The sequence below is a fragment of the Sceloporus occidentalis genome, unplaced genomic scaffold, assembly GCF_023333645.1.
Source record: "Sceloporus occidentalis isolate IW3139 unplaced genomic scaffold, rSceOcc1.0.p SCAF_3, whole genome shotgun sequence".
In the NCBI taxonomy this organism is placed as follows: Eukaryota; Metazoa; Chordata; class Lepidosauria; order Squamata; family Phrynosomatidae; genus Sceloporus; species Sceloporus occidentalis.
Window position 1 is genome coordinate 162412878 of NW_028316983.1, and position 22339 is coordinate 162435216.

A 22339-nucleotide genomic window follows, 5' to 3' on the forward strand; every position below is an offset into this window, starting at 1 on the left:
TTTGGAAGACATCCTAGTTCCTTGGGGGGTTTTTCCCTTCTGTTTAAAAGAACTGCAGAGGACATTTAGAGAATAAAACTTACCCTAACCAGATTGTTTTGGAAAAAGAGGAGCCTTTAAGATGGCTGCGTCAAGAACTTTTACAGCTACAACTCAAATACAGAAACAAACACAGAGGAGGCAGTCTTTTGACCAAACATTACTTTTAGAAGAAATGAGGAAAATGCAAATGAAAATGCAAGCAGATCTAGAGCAAAATATGAAAAAAGAGATAAAAACTCTGCGAGCAGATATAAAACAAGACTTTAGATCAGAATTATCAGAGATAAGAGAATCCTTAGAAGACCTAACGAAAGATATGAATAATGCTAAGCAAAGATTATCCAACTTGGAGGAAAAAACAGATAATATTGTGGAGGAAGTGTTAAAAATGAAAGACAAAGATAAACAGGAGATGGAAAGAAGATTAGATGAAAAAGCAATAGAAGATTATAAATTAAGGGAAAACTGTCTGAAAATAAGAGGGTTGAAAGAAGAGAAAGGAGAAAATTTATATGAACGTTTAATACCAATATTAGCAGAATATACAGAAATGCAAGTACAAGATCTTCATTGGGAAATCAATAAAATGTTCAGATTGAACTCCATAATAGCCAAAGAAAAAGATTGGCCTCGGGACATAGTTATTTACTTCTTGAGAAAAAGAATGAGAGATTTGATTTTGGAAATGAGCTACAAGAAATCACTTATTGTAGGGGAAGAGGAATTAAAAATTTACAAGGATGTGCCAAAAAGAATTTTGAGGAAGAGAGAGAATTACAAATTTTTGACTATTTTGTTGAATAAACATGGTATAATGTACAGATGGGAAAAATTAGAAGGTCTTTCTGTTTTCTTTAAACAAAAATGGTTCAAATTAAACTCCGTACAAAAAGCTAAAGACTTTTGGAAAAAATGCAGCAAGGAGATTAAGAAAGACACAGAGAGACAGGACTCTAAAGCATATAAAGAAAAATTAAGATCTGCAAACAAAGAAAATGAGGAAAATAATATGGACAACCCTACAAATACTAAAGAGAGCAAAGAAGGAGAAGAAGGAACATTAGAAGGAGAGGGAGAAGGAGAGGGAAGTGAGAGCGGAGAAGAAAGCAACGAAAAAGAAGGACAAGAAGAGGAACTTAAATAAATAGATTAAGGGAGAAATCAAATGTCTAGTTTAAAAGATTTAAGTTTGTTATCTTGGAATGTAAAAGGTTTAAATGAGAAAAAGAAAAGAAAGGAAATTTTTCATAAGATTAATCAATTAAATTATGACATTGTTATTTTGCAGGAAACGCATGTAAGAAATAAAGACAGAAGGTTGTTAAGAAATTCAAAATTAGGAACAGAATTTATTTCAGCATTTAAAAAGAAAAAGAGAGGAATTGTTGTTTATGTTGGGAAAAAGATAGGCGCTAAAGAATTATTTAATGATGCAAATGGTTTTTATTTAGGAATTGAACTTAATATACATGGTAAAGAAATAGTTTTAGTTGCAATTTATGCTCCTCAAGAAAAAAAAGCTAAATTTTACAAGGAACTTGGGGAAAGACTCTTGCAATACATTGGGAAGGATATTATTCTCTGTGGTGATTTCAATGGGGTCTTAGACCCGCAGTTAGATAGATTGTCTACTAAAAGAATCAAACAAAGACAAGGCAAATTGCCTAATTCTTTTTTCAAATTGATGAAATTGGTAAATTTGGTAGATATCTGGAGATATAAAAAAGAAGAAAATAGAGAATTTACTTTCTTTTCTGAGAGACATAAGTCCTTTGCTAGACTAGATTTCTTTTTAATATCCAAAGCGTTATGCCCAAAAACAAAAAAGGTGGATATACTTGCGAGGACGCACTCAGATCATAATCCCATAAGTCTTCATTTGAAAATTATAGAATCGGACTATAACTGGAAGCTACAAGATTATCTACTGGAAAAAGAAGATATTGTAAAAGAAGCAAAACAAATGCTTAAACAATACTTTGCAGAAAATCTAAATAAAGAAGTGGGAATAGAAATGGTCTGGGATGCGGCTAAGGCTGTTATGAGAGGCTTTTTTATTCAGAAACATAAACAAATACAAAGGAAAAAGAGAGAGAAATTAAATCATATAACAGATGTAATAAAGCAAAAAGAAATTGAATTGATAGATTCAAATAAAAAAGAGGAAATTATTCAGGAAATAAAAATATTACAAAAACAATATTCAATAGAAAATTCTGAAGCTACAATTAAAATAATGAAAAGAATTAAAGCTAAACAATTTCAAGGAGCAAATAAAATAGGTAAATGGTTATCCTGGAAATTGAAAAAAGAAAGAGACAAGAACATGATCACAAAAATAAAAAAAGATGGGAAAACTTTTACTGAACAAAAAAAAATAAAAGAGATTTTTTATCAGTATTTCAGTAAACTCTATAAAGCTAAAGATCTTAAAAAGGATAATATAGAAACATACTTAGACAAATGTAAGATCCCTAAAATAGACCAGGAAATAAAACACCAGTTGGAAAATCCCATAACACAAGAAGAATTAGGGGAAGCAATAAAAGGTCTGAAAAATAATAAAAGTCCAGGAGCGGACGGATTCACAACAAAATATTACAAAATCTTTAAGGAGGAGTTAAGGGTACCACTATTACAAACTATAAACAACATTAAAGGAAAAAGAATGCCACCGACATGGGAAGAGGCGAATGTAATATTAATATTAAAAGAAGGGAAAAACAAAGAAGATTTAAATAGTTACAGACCCATCTCACTCTTGAATGAAGATTACAAAATTTTTGCGAGCATATTGTCTAAAAGATTGAAAACAATGCTTAAAAATATAATATTGAAAGATCAGTGTGGATTTGTTCCCGGTAGACAATTGAAGGATAATATAAGACAAATAATAGATACAATAGAATTTTTCGAGATTCATAATGAAAAAAAATTAGCTTTGATCCTACTGGACCTCGAGAAAGCATTTGATAATCTAGATTGGACATTGATGAAAATTATTTTGCAACAAATTGGTATAGGAGAAGAATTTCTTAAATGGATAAAAGCTATTTATAGTAAACAATCGGCAAATATAATAATCAACGGAAGTAAAACTAAATCTATAGAGATAATGAAGGGGACAAGGCAAGGCTGTCCCCTTTCTCCTATATTATTTGTAATCACTTTAGATGTTTTTCTAAGGAGAATAAATGATGATAAAGAAATTAAAGGGATTAATTTAAAGGGGGATTCATATAAAACGCGTGCCTTTGCGGATGACATTGCGGTGTCAGTAGAAGACCCGATAAATAGTATACCACCCTTGATAGAAAATATAAAAGAATTTGAAAAAATTTCGGGTTTAAAAATAAATATAGAAAAAACAAATGTGATCACCAAGAATATAATGAGAGAAGAAGAAATGAAGATAAAAGACTTGACAGGTTTCAATATTGTAAGAAAAGCAAGATATCTGGGAATAACAATCACTAACAAAAATTCGGACTTAATTCGAAATAATTATGGAAAAAAATGGGAAGAAATAAAGAAGGAAATGAAAGAATGGAAAAATTTAAAATTATCACTTCTTGGGAGAATCGCAGCCGTGAAAATGACTATAGTACCTAAATTATTATTTCTGTTTCGGACGATCCCAGTAATTAAGAAAGATAAACTTTTCATGGTATGGCAAAAACAGATATCTGATTTTATATGGGAGGGGAAAAGACCAAGAATAAAACAAAGTTATATGCAAGATGCAACTGAAAGAGGAGGGTTTGCTGTCCCTAACATAAGATTATATTATGAAGCAAGTGTATTAGAATGGTTGAGTGTGTGGTTAAAATTGGAAGACAAGAAATTATTGAAATTAGAAGGACACGACCTTAGATTTGGATTTCATGCGTATTTGTTTTATGGGAAAGTGAAAGTGAATGTAGACTTTAAAAATCATTTTGTAAGAGCTTCATTGTATAGAATATGGGAGAGATATAAAAGATGGATTTGTTCTGCTACTCCAATGTGGTTATCCCCCCATGAGGCACTGTTTAATACAGATTGTCAAAAAAAGGAAGATTGGTTAACATATGGAGAGATATTAAAAGGTAATAGAAAAAACTTTGATATGAAACCATTAGAACAAATCAGAGCAGAAGGACATAAATGTGAATGGTTTTTATACCATCAATTGGTGGCTAGATTTAGAACTGACAAAAAAGCAAGTAATTTCACCAGAACACTGACAAATTTAGAAGAAATTATATTGGGGGGGAAATCGGCAATGTTATCCAGAGTATATAAAAAACTTCTGGAATATAATTTAGAAGGAGATATAATAAAAGATAATATGATAAGGTGGGCCAAGGATTGTAAAAAACCGTTGGAACTAAGACAATGGGAAATATCCTGGAAAAAAAGACTTAAATATACAACCTGTCAGGATATAAAGGAGAATTATCTGAAAATAATATACAGGTGGCATCTCTCCCCTGATAAATTATGCAAAATATATGGAAAAGGACAAAATAAATGCTGGAAATGTGTTAAGGAAAAAGGTACCTTTTTTCACATGTGGTGGGAGTGTTCAGAAGCTAAAGAATTTTGGAAAATGATAAAACAGGAGATTAAAGAAATAATTGGAATAGAATTACAATTCAGGCCAGAAGTCTTACTACTTAATATGATAGAAGAAAAAGTGGAAAAACAGTTTGGCAAAATGATCTTTTATATGTTGACGGCTGCTAGATTGATATATGCCAGATATTGGAAAATTAAAAAAGACATTAAGCCTGAGGAATGGATGAACAAAGTATTAGATATGATGGAAGCGGATATACAGTAATTTCAAAGAGACTAATTGAAAACAAAAAGGAGCCAGAGAAACTGGAAGGAAGGGAAAATTCTGATACAAATAATTGGGAAAAATTGTATGTATTTATAAGGAAAAAATGGCCAAACATACAGAATGAAATTTAAAGTAATGAGGAAAAATTGATAAAATTAGATAAAAAATAGATGAGTGTGGAAGTACGGAAAACAACGGAAGTTAAATTTGTAAAAAGGAGTAGAAATAATGTATTCATGTGAAGAGAAAACAGGAAGATGAAAGGAAATTGAAGATATGCAGAAATAATGAAAAATGAAACGGTTCAAGGATTGACCAAGGGAAGTCACAGTGTTTTATGTTTTATGTTAGATATATGTGAATGGATGGAAAATGTATTTTTTGTTCCTGTGCTTTTGTGTTTTTGGGTTATGTATATGGGTGTTATGTTAATGTAGGTTCGAATGGGATAGAATTTTAGATGTTTGTATTGTAAGATGTATTTATAAATATAAATAAAAATAAAAAAAAATAAAAAAAAATCAACACTGTGTCATGATCTGAAAGCATAATTTTCTTGGAGTTAAAAATCCTATACAAAAATGTTCACTGTGTCCTAAAGACCCCTTTCAGTCTATTTCTAAAATACAAAATTAAGCACTGATGGATTAAACAGTGATTATTGGAAGAATGCCGGGGGGGGGGGGGGGGAACGGACCCAACAATAACATCTGAATTACTTTGTGTTTACAGAATGTATAAAGATTTGACAATAAAGACACAAAATCTTTACTGAGGAATATTTTCAGGTTCTTTCAAAGGAGGTGGATAGAGGAGGCAGAGAAATAAATCCACTGACGTACCTCTTCATCCACATTATCTTGATTGGACCTTTCTTCCTCTGTTCTACCTGATGATATTTCCATTGCCTGTAGGACATTAATGCAAGAAGTTAACAGTCCCTATCAGAATAGAACAAATAGCACAATATTCTTTCCTGTATGTTTTTCTTATAATGAGTCATTTATGCTCCAGAAATGATCTAAAGGCTATTTGCTGAGATCTCTAACTGGCCTCAGAAACAAATCCTTCTCTTCAAGTCCCCCACATCCCTCCCCAAGTTTCTAATTGGCAACAAAAACTGGCTGCTCAAAAAAAGGCAAGTATTCCTGGAAAATTAGGCCCTAAACAGATGGACATTTTAAGCCAACTTTCACGTGGCTTGGGGGCATGGCCTTTAGATGATGCATGCCCCCAACCCACTCCAAAGCTGTGCCCAGGCTGGCTAAGGCAGCCCAAACTCAGACCAGGAAGGAGCGGATCTTTTCTGCTCCTTGCCACAGTCAACTTGGGACCATCACGGGGGTTGGATTGTGGCTGCATGTGTATGGCTGCCATGGTACATCACAAACGGCACCATCGCAGCCCCAATCTGCCCTTTTTGGGCAGTCTGTTTCACCCCTTACTGCAGCAAGAATAGCAAAGTTGCAGACTGGGTGGCCCACATACCACATTGTAGTGTACAATTTGGAAACACTAATTTGGTCCTTGATGGTGCTAGTAGGTGCCTTGAATCAAGTGAGTGCAAAAAGAAATCCTGCAAATGAGCAGCTATTCACATGTAGGAACATTTTGGAAGTATTCCAATTGCATGGAGCCCATATCTGAGTGCAATCACTTGCACACAGCAGTTTCTTTGCAGATGGTTCTATTCAATGCATGCATGTATGCTGGAGTTCTATTCAATGCATGCATGTATGCTGCTGAAGATCTGAAAGTGAGACAATGTAAACAGCAATATAAGCAACGTGGCTCTGCCCTAATTTACAATGGAAATGGGACTGTCCTACATGTAAGTAATGCATGAACTTGGCTTATGTTTAAATGAAAACAGACTCCAAAACTGAATGCCCACATGATTCTGGGGTGTGTGTGTGTGAGAGAGAGAGAGAGAGTGTGTCATATTGGGTGTTTAAAGAACCATGCTGAAAGTCTTGTTAAGACCTGGGTCATGTTTTACAGGATGCTTTCATTTACAAAAAAGGGCTGAGAGTAATACAAACCCACACTTCTATTACTAATTCTTTTTCCATAGACAATATCCCCAAATTTCACCTTTTCAAGGTAAGCATCCATGTTCTCATTGGTAATAGATGGATCTGTAACAAACTCAAAGAGCTCTCTCACTGTCATTACAGCGACATTGTATTTCCGGAAAAAATCTGCCAGAAGAGACAAAACAAATGGACATATCGATATTAAGACCATTTATTACCACTGCTATAAACCCTGGTGGAAACAAATACACCTATGGCTTCTGAATTCCTAAAAAACAGCTAAAAGATCTGAAAACTCTTTTGAGGAAGTTACCATGAGTTTTTCTGAATATTTCAATCACATGATAATGAAAACCTCACTTGAAACCTCCCAAAAATCATCCCATGTTACTATTCTTTAATTTCAAACTCTGTATTTTACATCTGAACAGTTTTGTGAGGTAGCTAAACCACACGCATAAAGGAGGATGCTGGAGCTGAGGCACCAAATGTTGTAAGCATCTCTTATCAAAGGGCCGGTACAGACCGGCCCTTTGTGATGCCCTCGTCACATGCTAGGGTTGCCTTGGGACAGCCCTTCCACATGCCCCTCAACCCTAGCACGTGACGAGGGGGTCACACGGGTGTCGCCATTGTTATGCAAGTGCCACGCGGCATCTGCACAGTGCCGCACGGGGCTTGCACAATGAGTGCGCCAATGGCACATTGTGGCGCACTTATTACACCGCAGGGAAGCCATGAGGTTTGGCGGCTGCGGCTTCCCTGCGGAGGGAAAACAGGTGCCGGCAGGCCGCCCTTTTTGGGCAGTATGTACCGTGCCAAAACAAGGTAAAATAGGGGAGAAGTACCTGAAATCTCAAGTTCCCTGATAGCGTTTCTCCCCTCAAGGTGCTGATATTACAGGTTGAGTCTTCCTTATCTGAAATTCTGGAATACTCCAAAATCTGAAACGTTTTTCTTTGGTTGCTGAGATAGTGGCACCTTTTCTTTCTGATGGTTCAGTGTACACAAATTTTGTTTCATGCACAATGTTATTAAAAGTATTGTATAAAATTACCTTCAGGTGTATATGAAACATAAATGAATTTTATGTTTAGATTTGGATCCCATCTCCAAGGTTTGTGTTTAGACTTGGGTCCCAAGATATCTCATTATGTACATATGCAAATATAGGTATTCCAAAATCCAAAAAAAAAAAAAAAATCAAAATCCGAAACACTTCTATTCCCAAGCATTTTGGATAAGGGATAGCCAACCTGTATTACTGTTATTACATCTTCATCAGGATGTATAGCATCAGCATTTGCTAAAAAATAAGTCCCAAATGGAGACCAGGAACACTTTCATACTACACAATTATACCACTATGATTCCACTGTAATGGCCTAAGGTTCTATCCTAATGGAATCCTGGGATTTGCAGTTTCAGAGGTATATTCAGAATTGTCGGCCAGAGACCTATAGTGCCTCACCAAAATGTTAGGATACCATAGGATGCAGCCATGGCTGTTAAGGTGGAATAATTGTGCTGTAACTGTGTAAAAGGACCCCAGAATAAAAAAATCTTTAAGAACCTCCTGAAAACCAGTGGGGACAACATATGCATTTGCTTGAGATGGTATTCCAATAGTGCAGGGTCACCACAGAAAAAAAAATTGTCACTAGTATTAAGGCCTCAGATCCTGATCTCTCAATGCTTAGGGAGATTCATATGACAGGAGATTTTAGTTCAGTTTTCCACATCTCAATTTACCATTAATACACACTGGCTGAACTAAACCCTGGGATGGTATCTAAATTTAGTATTAAGAAACTCAGTTGAGCTGCATTTAGGGTTTCATTGGGTGGATCCAGACCAGCTTTGCGCCAGCCTGGATACATGCTAGGGTTACCTCAGAGCGTTCTTTACAGATGCTCCCTAACCCTAGCATGTAACTGGGGCGTCATAAAGGCAGTGCCCTGTGTACACGGGCACTGCCATTATGATATCATGGCCGCGTCGCCTCTAAACAGCTTGGTGCAGGTGTGATATCCTCTCAACGCTGCAGGGCACATGGGGTGCCCTTTCAGCATCGCGGGAAGGAGCTCCGAAATGGAGCTCCTTTTCGCCCCATGCATTGCTGGCACAGACTTTAAACAGCCGCACCAGCGATGCGGAAAAGAAAGGGGCCAAGCGGCCCCTTTCTCTCTTTCCCCACAGCAGTTGGGGTGTCCTTGGGGCATGAAGCCCCATGGACACCCCTTTCCAGGCCGCGGGGAAGTGGCGTTTTGCCACTTTTCCGAGGCTTGGAGAAGCGGTGGATCAGGGCCTCCGGGCTGCCGCTGTGGCTGCTCAGGTCCCGATCCGTCGGGGAAAGGGGCAGGTGCAGGCCGCCCCAAATGGGCGGTCTGTATCCTGCCACTGAGCTAGAACCAACCTACAGAACTTCCATGAAATTAGACTTGAGACAAGACTCCTGTAATGGGTTATATTCGCAAACATTACACAGAGTTTCTCTTTATGTCTAAATCTGGTGACACTGGTGTGGCCAGTGCTGTCAATAGATTGGGACATGGGATTTTAGCAATGGAGCTAATTTTGGAAGGGTATTGGGATTCCTTGGTGCCAAGGGCAGAGTGGGTGAGGTGGATGTCAGGAATAAGCTGCACAATACAGTAACTTTACTATTATCATCATTCATTTTTATAGGACCATCACTTTACATGGTGCTTTAAAGAAAAATAATAATAAAAATCACTTCTCTGACTTTAGGCTTACAATCTAAAGACACAACACACAAAGAAAGAGGATGGCAATGGGGCAGGTGATTGCATTGGGCAGATACTGCCTCTTCTCTCTGTCTCTGTGGCCAGGGCAGTGGCAGCTGGGATGGAGAAAGAGCACTGCATCTGGTTTGGGGCTTGAGCATGGTAGAACTGTGCCTACTTCTTCTTCTCTCCCTCAGACCTGTAAAGCTCAATTTAATTATATGTCGAGTATTTGAGAAGAAGGAAGAGGCAAAACCACCTCTGAATATTCTTTGCCTAAGAAAATTCTTTGAAATTATGGGTCTGCTATAAGTCAATAGGCAACGTGAAGGTGTGTGCGCGCACACACACACACACATTCAGAAGAAATGTCTTTTAACGCAGTGATCTCTGGTCATAGAATGGACAGGAAAATCTTATAGGTTGGATGGGGCAACATGAGGCCCATGGACCATTTCCTATCTTTTCTGTACATCTTCCTGCAATTTCTTTTTAAACATGCGAGTACATCATGACCCATTCAAATAGCATGCCAAAAAGTATTATGACCAGATTCATGCAAGCAGATCTGTCATCTTTCAGGACAAGAATAAATCGTGCATTGCTGCCAATCAATTCCCTTGGTCACACCACCTTTGGCCTCAGGGCTACTTAAGGGTAAAATTATCTGCTACTCACCATTGACATTAGTACAATCTTTTCGCAGGAATTCTAAAGCATGTGGATGATCGTGTTCAACAGACTGGGATACATCTATGATATATACTTCTCCACTATGATATCTGGAAAAGGCCAAATGGTTCTGTCATTATTATAGCTATTATACCTATACGTAGCATTTCACTTTGTAGCATAAATCAAGTTCTTAATTGATTTGGGAAGATAACCCTACATCAAAAAAACATATAAACAAACGACACCACAAAATCTTGCAAATTCAAAAGCTATGAAACCAGAGAAATCATTTGAATGGCAGAGTTGTATAACAGAACATTTAAACATTTTAAAACATTTGTACCATAGAACTTTTAAATTTTAAAACATTTTTTAAAAAATTAACATTATATAAGTCAACTATCAAGGAAGACATACAGCATATTGAATTCACTGAGATCCGCGTGAACAAGCTTGGCATCCTGATACATTCTTCTCATATACTGGATAACTTGCAGATACAACTCCCGAGCTTTTGACTCTGATAACTGGGCATTTTTCAACAAAGGAGCAGGCCTTTAATCAAGAGGAAAAAACAAAACAAAAACCCAAAAAATCACAGGTTAAAACAATGGCATGAAGCAGCAGCTATTTTCAGTATCATAACACACTCTAGTTCCATATGGAGGTTAGGAATATGCTGAAAGGAACCTCTGCTTAATATAAGACTTGGCTACATCAGACAACCCAATGGATCAAGCCAAACAATTAAATAGTCCACATGTTTTCAGGCTGGGGGCTCACTAGCTGTGCAAATGGCAAAACCCTTAAGGAAATGTGTTTTAACTTGCAAGAAAGCCACACTTATTTTAGTGGGTTGCAACCCAAGAAAGCAATGGTGTGAGGCAATTCAAGGAAATCAAATATGCTAAATTGCTGGAGAACAGTCTTGTGTTGCAATCTAGACAAAAATCCAACAAGAGAAAAAATTATCAATGGACTCTAGCCAAGACCATTCAAGCCATTCATGTTTGGTGATGATGATTCAGCCACAATGATCTCTTCTCTGTCCTTGGCACTGACAATATAACAAGTCCACTCATTACACTAGTAAGCCAGTATTAGACCATCCAAGATTCTTAAAAAATAGGGATTGTCTATCCCCCTACCCACTGCTCCCACCTTCATTCCAAGTAACAACATGCCATCAGATATAATCCTTTTTTAGGATTACTGCAGGGGTAGAAAATGTGTCCCTTCTGATACTAATGAACTACAACTCTCGTCATATCTCAGCAATGGTTGTACTGGTTAGGGCTGATGGCAACCCCAATCCCAGGCATATATTAATAAAATAAAATGAAGCTTTTTCACACAAAGCTGAGAATACTTACATGTCATTTTTGCCAATAAAGCCCATAAGAAGAACATGACTTCTTAGCATAATGGGTTCCGGGCATGGGATTTGTGCTGTGTGCAACCTAAAAGGACAATACTCAAAGTTTTATTCTCAAGCTTGAGATTGTTATAACATGCATATATGCATCAACCCACCTTCTATATAAAGGAATCTGAAGTACTGCTCCAAAAGTAGCAAAGATTTTTGCTTCTTCAGTCTGACAATACAGTGGTGCCTCGGGTTACGAAATTAATTCGTTCCGCTGTCAATTTCGTAACCCGAAAGGCTTTCGCAAGCCGAATCCCCATAGGCGCTAATGGGGAAAAGCCGCGATTTGGTGTGAAATCGCGCAGAAAAGCACCAAAAGTTTTTTCGTAACCCGAAAAAACTTTCTTAACCCGGAACAATAATTTCCTATGGGTTTTTTTCGTATCCTGAAAATTTCGTAACCTGGGTAATTCGTATCCCGAGGTACCACTGTATTTGTTTAACAACAAACATAGTAAATAATTGCCAGTATCCTCAACACCATAAGTACCCAAATGAATGAGACAAAGCATGATCTAAGATGGAAGGGGGAAAAATCACCTTGTTAAATTCCTCATTTCTTTCTCTGCCCATGTCTTGACCATTTTTCTTGGGTTTCCTTTACAGTATCCATGGCGAAATCTTGAAAGCACAACATGGAAATGCAGTTTAAAGCAAAGAATGAAAATTATTTTTGTGAAAACATAAGAGGTTGTACAAGTGTATCATTATAGAAAGAAAGAAAAAAATTTCAGGCTCACCTGAACTCTCCACTCACATATTTATCCCTGTCTTTAAACATCAAAATAGATGTTTTATAAATCTTTATGGCTCTGTTCTCTCCATTTGCAGTGCTGGCATGATATACATTAGCCTAGCAAATTCCAAATGAGAAAAAATGATATATTAAGATATTACACACTGATTGTTTAAAATGAAAATTAGAGCAGCATTTCTAAAAACAATCAATTTACATAGGCATATGCATTCTGCCAATTTCAGTAGGCCCTCTGTATTGTCTGGGTTTCACTTCTGGGGCTCCTGCAGATGTTGAAAACTGTGGACGATCACACCCCATACTATTCAATGGCAGCAATGTGAACATGCACACTTCAGTGTGCGCACTTTCATTGAATAATACAAGCCATGGTGATTCATGGGCAGATTTGCAGATCAGAAGCCTGCCAATAGGGAGGGCCCACTGCGTACTCTACCATACCCAGAAGAGCTGGATAAACTTACTATTTTCCTTTCTGCCTTAGCTGCAAAAACAGGGATGTTGTTAAGCAATGGGCAGGCCAAGATACATGACTGTAACAGTGCATAATTGTACAGTCACATTTTGAGATGTGCAACCCCAAAACACTTGAGGCATGAACAGAGGTAGGAGGAACAGCTGCACAGTTCTCCATCAGGGCTGGAAACAGGCAGAGAGCAAGCTGCATGTGGGGACTTCAGAAACCTACCTTGCTATGGGACAAGGGGACAGAATAATTCAAGGAGAACGACTACTCCAAAATTGGCAATTCTCCCCAAAAACAAAGTGAAGAGTCTAGTTTTAGTGAGTAAGGAAACTCTTCCAGAATTTTTATCCTCCAAACCTCCAGTTTTTTTTTTTTTTGGGGGGGGGGGATCCTTAAATGTTTTTGGAAGGGCTACAGCCTGTAGTAGGCTCCACATGGGCAAAACTGACTCCAGATCCACCAAAGTTGCCCACCACTATTCTGTATGAAAACATTAAAACCCTTAAAAAAACTATGCTGATCATAAAAGCTGAAAACTATTCAGAACAGATGCCTTTGCCTGCATCTTTATCATTTTCTGGAAAGGTTATAAGCTAAAGTATAAGCTTATAATTTAATTTTTTGAACTAATGCTGCATCTAGTAAACTCAGTAAAAACTAGACTGGCTACCACACAGAGTTTTTTAAAATATCTGTTGACAGTCAACTGGGAAACCTGCTACCCAAAGATAATTTTTTAAAAAAGCTTAGAAAGTACAGTGCACCCTTCCCTTACACGGGGATCCATTCCGGACACACACACCCTGTGCGTAAGGGAAAAAACACAGATGCTCGAGCCCCATTAGAAGTAATGGGGCTTGTGCACACAGTGCGGGGCGCAAGCCATGGACACACGCCCCATTACTTCTTCTGGGGAGCAAGAGGAGTTTTTCCAGTGTGCCGTGTACAGTTTTCATTATGTTGTCCTGCATATCCATGACAGAGAGGTTCGACAGATGGGCGGCAAAAGGCCACCACTTTTAGCCCCAGATCATTGCCACAGCAACTACATGTCGCGGCAACAATCCACTTCCTCTCAGGAGAAGAAAAAAAAAAAGCTGGTGTAAGCAGCTTCCTAGAAGCGGTGTCATAGTGGCATTCACATGCCACGATGACACCCTTCTGGCCAGTGGTGTTTGGGTGCTGCGCCACCCATGCATCATAATGGCATGTCTCGTATGGATGGGCGCACACCATAATGGCGCAAGTGAGGCGGAACTAGGGCTCGGAGCATGTAAATGCACTGCCCTAATTCAACCCTAGTCTGCAGTCAGGCTGGTACAAAGTGCCTGTCTGTACTGCCCCTAACTGGCTTTTGTATTTCAGACAGCAGAAAGAAAAATAATTAATTTAACATTTATATTTAAGATGCCATCTTAAATGTATACTGTATATACTCATGTATAAGTCTAGAAACATTAGTCAAACAATTGACCAAAAAGACCTGAGTTCACTTTTCTACAGGTCAATGTATGTACTATACATTAACCCTTATTTAAAAAGGAACCATTCTTTGGTGAAAGTCAAGAGTGTAATCTCTTCTGGAAACACTGACACTGCTCTGCTCTCTAATCTATCCAACCTTTAGTGGGAGCATAGCAGTTATGCATGCTGGAATGTTGCAAATTCTTTGGCATTGTTTTCCTGTGCTTCATCCATGTCACATGCTCCTACATTTTACCCTCAACTTATGCATGGGTCATATCAAAATACATAATTCTGGCCCCAAAACCTGTCTTTGAGTTATACATGAGGTCAGTCTTATAGTTGAGTATATAAGTTATGTTCAAGTATTATTCTAAAGAAATTTTTAAAGATTATTTATAGCAGCTTTAATAGATTGATTGATGGATGGATTGATTAAACACATCTGATTTGGATTGAAAATTAGTTTTTGTTTTTAAATGGGGCATGTATGTATCACGCTAAGCACTTTCTTCAAAGAAACAGTGAGCTAGTTTGCATATTAACCACTTTGTTAAACTACTTTGAGCTTCAGCAAGTCCTGTTCTCTCACTATTCCATCCTGCTGTGAATGTGCATGGAGATACTGGGAGCTTTTGCTTCCATATGATTAATGACAGTTTACTGTGTCATTTGAACCCAATAAATTACAGAGTTAATCTTAACTATGGTTTGCTGACAGAAATTTATGATTTTTTAAAAAGCAATCTCCATTCTAATTACCAGTTTAAGTTCAGGTGACATGCCAAACTGTGATTGATCCAACATGCAAGTTTAACCATTTCTTCAAGATGTAAGAAAGGTGTGTGTGATAGTGAAAGGTTTGCTGTGGCTAATTCTTGTAACATTAAGTCATGGTTTACTCTTGTGCACAAACTGTCTCACTAAATGTATGTGTGAAAGAAAAGGGAATGTTTCCTCTTTCTGGAAATTTGTAAAGGATGAGTTTTCCTCACCCAGAATTCCCCAAAATCCAAAATTGTCCACGTAAGTGGCTGAAATAGTGACACCTTTACTTTCTGATGATTCAATGTACACAAATTTATTTAAAATGTTGCATAAAATTACTTTCAGGCTATATGCATAAGTTGTATATGAAACATAAATGAATTTTATATTTAGACTAGGGTCCCATCTCCAGGATATCTCATTGTGTACATATACGCAAATAAAAAATCCAAAACACTTCTGGCCTCAAGCATTTCGGATAAGAGAGACTTGACTTGTATATGTACTTGTATGAAAAACAAAGCAATTTCTCTAGAACATCTATTGATTATTTAATTCAGAGTGTCTTTTTAGTTTATAAATAATTTAGTTTCACTAAAATAATTGTTGCAATTGTATCTGTAATGAAACTAACCTCTTTCCCGGTGCTGATGCAACCATTGATTTCTGCTATGACACCTCGAGTTAGCATCTTGAACAAGATCATTCGTGTTCTTGGGTCCAGAACCTTAGAAAAGACAGAACACATCCAAACAAATAATTTTTTATATAGGGATGCTAGAAAAGTCAATCCCAAGTTTGGAATTTTATTCCAAACAAACTGTATTCTGGAATGTCCATTCCATTCAATTGACTGAGTTATCCTTGTGTAGGGAGGGGGACAAAAGGATGAAGCATAGTCCCAGTCTCCACTGCCAAGTGGAAAAGCTTTCCCCTGTAGCTTTTAGGACCCCTGAAGGTTTGTATGGGGAGATACAGTTCCCATCCTTGCCCTACATAGTAATTTGAACAAGTTTTCACTGAACTCTGCCCTGAACCTCTGTATAAGAAGGAAAAACGTAATACACTGAGGCTGACAACTGTTAATAGCATACATAGACACAAGTCCACCTTATGCCTGCATACATCTCTTCTTGTTTGATGTGGAGGCTGGTATTTCCTTCTTCCCTCACACTGACTAAATTTCCACTGGACCTGGTGTAGAGTCACTGCAGTTCCCAGTCATTCTGTGTCTGGTGGAGCAAAAAGCATCTGAATGTCACCATAGACAGAAGAGAAATGTTTCCATCATCTGCTGAGACCTCTGGAGGATCCCAGAAGGCCTCAGTGAAAGATGCAGTTTTTTTACACTTGGCTACAGAGACACAGCCAGATGTTTCTCCAAGCCCCCATTGCTCTCACCAGGCATGAATGGACATTGGGAGGGCTGAAACAATTCCACAGAAGGAATAGGGGCAGGTGAGTGGCCAGCTGTAATTCTGCACATGGAATTACTATGCTACAATGGATACAGGTTTGTGGCCTTAAGTGCATTACAGGTTTTAACAAAGTGAAAGCCACATTGTCAAGTGCATGAAGCAGCATAAGAATGATTACTCTTGCAAAACAATTCCACTTACAAATGTCTCTCTGCATTTCTTGTTCACAGTGCAGATCAGTGTATGCTTCTGTCTATAACCATGTGCAAGAAATGCATGCACAGAGTGCCAGAATATGTTTGTTACTCTTTAAAGATCCAAACATTATGTAAATAAAAGCCAAGGATTTTTTCAAATAATCAGCGAAACAAACATGGTTCTTTTTTAAGGCAGAATATTTAAACGAAGCATATTTGGATGACAAGAAAGGCAGTATTCCATATAAATTTAGCACTCAGAAGTGGGAGGCTAATTTTGCAGCTCTTGACTACTCCAGATTCCCCAGTTCACCCTTTTTCTGACCACCCGCTCCCCAAAAAACGTGAACTGCCTCTCCAAGTAATCTCCAGAGGAAAAAGAAGTGCCCCCTTAAATCAGCTGCACAATCACATCAACGTTAAAAATATATATATATCCTTTTTCACAACCAGAATTGGGCTTTATGTCACTTCCAGTTTTGCAGGAGCATGCTGGAGGACCCTGAAAGACAAAATAGGCTCCAGGTAGGCAGAAGTGAACCACTTCAGAAGCCTGCCTATTCCATGGCCCGGTATACACTGCCAGGCCATGACATCCTGGCGGCAATAGTAGGGCTCAGGACTGCGCACCAACCACATGGGCCCGAGCCCTACTATGTGTGGGTGGCGGAGTAATGGCGGCGTCCACATGGGTGCCGCCATCTTTACGTAACTGACACATAGCATCCGTATGTTGCAGCACGCCTGTTACGCACTCACGACGTAACCAGGGCGCCAGGAAAAGAACCTGGAAAACCCAGGTTCTTTTAACTCAGGAGGGATGTTGCACAGTCTAGTGGCTGCGGCATCCCTCCAGAGTTAAAATGGGCACCTGCAGACTGCCGTTTTCAGGCGATCTGTACTGAGTCTAGGTAAACACTATGAGAAGGATCACTTTGGCAAAATTCCTCATTTTACTGGTAGTCACGATGCAGCTTTCTCCTCTTCCTCATTAGCCTTTCACACCTTGCTAAAACCAGCTCTGGTGTGCCAGCAAAATTCCACAGTTTAGACTTGTCCTTCATTAGTATTGTTTTTAAACAATGAAACCTCTTAATTCTGGTAAAAACGAGAATTTTTGATCTTAACTTGAATAATGTGCATGACTTACTTGTTCTACTGTCGCTCTGTCCGCTTTATCTTTCACCCGATACCTAGTGGAAATAAAACAATTCTACAATAACATAATGAATCAGATGGGGGTGGGTTGAACATTATTAATATACCAAAACGTATTCAGGAAAAGTTGACAATGCCACCAGTACCTAGGCTGGTCTATAAAAGGCCTAAGTCTAACAGTACTCAGAGAAAGATATGCATTCTTAATGTTGCAGACCTCTTAAACGAGGGGTGGAAATTGTGTGGCCTTCCAAATTATTATTAAGCTTTATTTATATAGCGCTGTAAATTTACACAGTGCTGTACATACAATCAATTAAAATAGATAAAATAAACCTGCCTATGGTGTACATTCTACAAAATAATTAAATACATATTAGTACATGTTAACATTCAATAAAATAAGGCAGAGAACAAATCAAAAATAACATTAGATAACAATTATGTAATGTTGCTGAATGTCAACTCCCAGTATTCATCATCGCTCGCTATACATGCAAAGATTACTGGGAGTTGCTGTTCAAAAACTCATGGAGGGCCACACAATTCCACCCTCTATTAAACATTCAATAATTCTGCTTTGATATCTGAAACCTAATTTATCAAAAAGTAATCCTCTATGAAACAACAGAAATCTTCATAATCCCAAACAACCAACAGAAAATTCTGTCAAACATTTTTATCACAGTAGGTCCGCATTACTTACAAATCTGCTTCTCTTTGCCTGGACTTCTCTGTAACTCTGTTTATAACAGAATCAGCAAAATGTAGTTTGTCTGGAGAATAAGAATATATACATTAAAGAGGACCCCAAATCCAAATGCTCTCCTTCCTTTACCCTCACCTCCAATTAAAAATTAGCTTCACTGGAGTGGTCAGAAAATATGAAACATTCCTTCCTCAAGAAAATCAAGAAAAAAAGAGGTGTTATAGATAGGATGTTTGTGTTTTGTGCCTTCAAGTCATTTCTGACTTATGACGACCCTAAGCTGATCCTTTATGGGGTTTTGTTGATATTTTGCCATTGCTTTCCCCTGAGGATGAGAGCATCTGAGTTGCCCAAGATCACCCAGTGGATTTCATGGCTGAGCGAGCTGGCAGAACATTTGAGAAATAAAGTTAACGTTCCTGACATAGGGAGGAGTAGCATTATTTCAGAAGCAAGGACAGAGTCTACTAGACTCATCCAGCTCTCTCTTGAATTGATACAAAATGGCTCGTGGGAATGACCTATACTGAGGAACAAACTGGAAGTCTGCGAGCAGAAGGAACCTGGCAATGAACAATCTCTTCTGCTTTGGCTTAGCCCAACCCAGTTCCTAACAGCAGGCACAAAGGGATGCAGAGAGGTTGGGTAAAGGGTTTAGCTGCTTCAGATGTCTTTAACTAAATTTCCGAGGATCCCAGACCAATGACCATGCTGGTTGGGCCTTATGGGAATAGTAAACAAAAGCATCTGAAGGACGTAGTGGGGAAAGGATGGGTTAAAGCAGGCTGGGAAAGCTCTGATGGTCCAAAAGTTTGAGACTACAGTTCCCAGAATCACCTGCCAGTATACCAAATGTAAGCCCAAGAAAACATGTAGTATGCAGATAGAGAACATAACATAGCACAACGTGCACAGAGAGAAAGGATGTATTAAAAAAACCATGGGTTTTTTGGTTTTTTTAAAAAAGCTGAATTAGAATTTTGCATGGTTTATAAGTTTTGTATGGTCAATTTAGCAGTGTACTTCTCTCAAACTAGGAAAAATATAAAACTGTAGAGAAAAGTGCTAGTCGCTTTAAAAATATCTCTTGCTCTAGTGATATAATTTCTATTGCCAAGAGACAGGGAGAAGATAATTCCTTTCTTTATAATAGGAAATCCCTCCTTGATTCACACCTGCCTGATTTTCTGGTATGTATTAATAATTCCTTTCCACGGCTTTTCTGGCTGTGTGTTGACAAGTCAGCCCTCATGGGGAATATAATACTGTCCATCAAGGTAAACTAGTGACACTTGACAGATGGATTTTCTCATTTCTACCAGCTTCCCTGCCCTGCTGCCTGTGTGACTTACAACAGTAAAGATGGGACTGTTCCCTTATAAAGTCTGTCAACCATTTGGACATGCCACAATTGACAAGTGATTGAGAACCCTTGGTGTTAAGTGTGGACTCTTTCTTTAGGAATGCACAGCAAAAGTTGAAGAATGTTTATTTTGTACCTTTCCTCTATAATTCATCTCTTTTCCCTCTATCTTTAATCTTAAGCCTTCTAAATAAGAACTTGAGGTTTCACTAAATATTTTGACTATTTAAAGCATCTTTCCATTATATGCCAGATGGCTCCTTCATCATATATGTATTCATATGAAAAGATGGAAGACTCTTTCCAGTGGTGACTGGGAAGGTTTGGTTGCTTGCCAGTCACACATAAGATTTGAAGATCATGGTGGTCTCCCCCACTCCACCTGTAGAGCTGAAAAACTATGTGGAGGTAAAAATAAATATGAATGGAGATGTTTGGTAGACAAGCCTGCCCTGCAAGGCATTTGAGCGCCCTGTTCTCCAAAGCAAAACTCCTAATTTTTCAGCTGTACACTCATCAATGTTTAATTTTTAAAAAATCATTAGAAGCATGAAGCAAAAGACCATAATGGAGACACAACTCCCCTGTTTTTGATCAGCTGTTTTTCTTTTAAGGAAAATGTGGCAACTCACTTTTCAGATTCATGCTGAAGCATTCCCAAGACAGTCTCAACATGAATAAAGCCACCAGCTCCAACCCATTAAAACTAGTCATGCAAACTGGTTCTAAATGAATTCTGTTCATGAAAGAAGCTTGAAGGTCCACACTTACCTAGATTGATTTTATGCTCAAACTTTCTTAGGGCTTTATCTGTAGGAGTGGACATTTTTGCTGCATTGAAGCTAGAAATCTGTTTATTTGCCTGAAACAAAATAATTCATAACAGAATTCAGCTTTCATATAAAACAACTCAAGAGGAACACATCAATTTTGACATACCTTATGCTCTCAACCTCACCTTCACAGTCAAACAATCTGAACAGAATGTTTTTAACATAAACTTATTCTATGACTCATCCCAGTTCCTCCATCTAATGCCACCTGCTTCCACATCTTGTTTGGAATATCAAGGCAAGTGAGGGTGGCAAACACTGTCTAGGTTAACTTCCAGGGAAGGATTTGCACTACAGAAGAAAGAGCACACACTCCAGGTTCCTCTTTCATAGTTAAGAGACTGGTAACAAAGAGTCTAAGACAGGGGTAGGCAACCTGCGGCCCGCGGGCCAGATGCGGCCCGGCAAGGCCTTGAGACCGGTCCCAGCCCGGTCCTGCCACCGATTGCTGCCGGAGACTTTGGCCTCTCTTGTGAGGGCATGGGGCCTTTGGCCTATCAGGAGGAGGCGGGCAAGGGGGGGGGAAGCGGCAGGCAAGGGGGTGCAAGCAGCGGGCATGGGGGGCAATTGTCTATAGAAGCCTCCGAAACATGCATTTATATTAACATTTTTTTAAAAAATCAGCAAAATTTTTTGCATATCCTCCATTTTTTTTTAAAAAAAGTGCCCTCCATTTGAAAATTTTGTCCTACATTTGTCCCGGCTTATTTATTCAATTAATTTTTTTAAAAAAATATTTAATTATTTATTTTTTGGCTTCGGCCCCCCAGTTGTCTGAGGGACAGCAACCCGGCCCCCTGCTCAAAAAGGTTGCCTACCCCTGGTCTAAGGAATACACCCAGCCGCCTAGAATCCATCAGAAGCCACACCACTACAGCTTGTGTCAATGTCTGTGTCAACTACAGTGGCACTCTGCAATGCAAAAGTATACCAGCACATCCTCATGCACCAGACAGTCCTGGGGATCTCCTAGGGTTTAGGGAACATATCATGTTGTCATCTTTTTAGGCTTTTTGGCATGGTGGGGGCAAAGACAGTGGTAGGGCTGCAAAAAAATTTGGGGTGGTGGTGAAAGGGCTGGATATAGCCCATCTTGACTCAGAGGCAAAGAGTGCTTCATCAAAGGCAGTACATAAACTGCACAAATGAACTCTCTCTGACACACACACATGCACACACACATTAATTTCTGTAGCAGTAAACTTAAGGAAGATTCCTATGTAACAGTGTCACATGCAGGAGTGGGCAGGAGCCCAAGCAAACCCTTAGGAAAGATGAAATAGGATTTAATTTCCCTCTCATTCTTGGCCAGGCTTCGGCAACCTGCGGCCCGTGGGCCACATCCGGCCCGCCAAGGCCTTCCTGCTGGCCCCTGCGCAGTCCTGCCACCGATTGCCCCATTTTCGCGCCGCTCCGGCCACCATTTTGTTTTTCAAAATGGCGGCCGAAGTC

At 38.6% G+C, this 22339-nt stretch overlaps 2 protein-coding genes across 4 annotated transcripts in view; one reads left to right on the forward strand and one right to left on the reverse strand.

Moving 5' to 3' along the window:
* RIOK1 (RIO kinase 1) overlaps positions 1-22339 on the reverse strand; it is a 39472-nt gene that overhangs the window by 8240 nt on the left and 8893 nt on the right. Inside the window, exons 4-14 of the mRNA XM_089516698.1 lie at positions 20826-20916; positions 18689-18758; positions 17975-18017; positions 15844-15936; positions 12495-12607; positions 12295-12375; positions 11702-11788; positions 10746-10883; positions 10332-10435; positions 6965-7071; positions 5713-5778 (exon numbers count right to left, since the gene is read on the reverse strand). Coding sequence (XP_089372824.1) covers positions 5713-5778; positions 6965-7071; positions 10332-10435; positions 10746-10883; positions 11702-11788; positions 12295-12375; positions 12495-12607; positions 15844-15936; positions 17975-18017; positions 18689-18758; positions 20826-20916 — 993 coding nt within the window. The remainder of the gene's footprint in view (positions 1-5712; positions 5779-6964; positions 7072-10331; positions 10436-10745; positions 10884-11701; positions 11789-12294; positions 12376-12494; positions 12608-15843; positions 15937-17974; positions 18018-18688; positions 18759-20825; positions 20917-22339) is intronic.
* DSP (desmoplakin) overlaps positions 1-22339 on the forward strand; it is a 128730-nt gene that overhangs the window by 4371 nt on the left and 102020 nt on the right. The window lies entirely within an intron of this gene.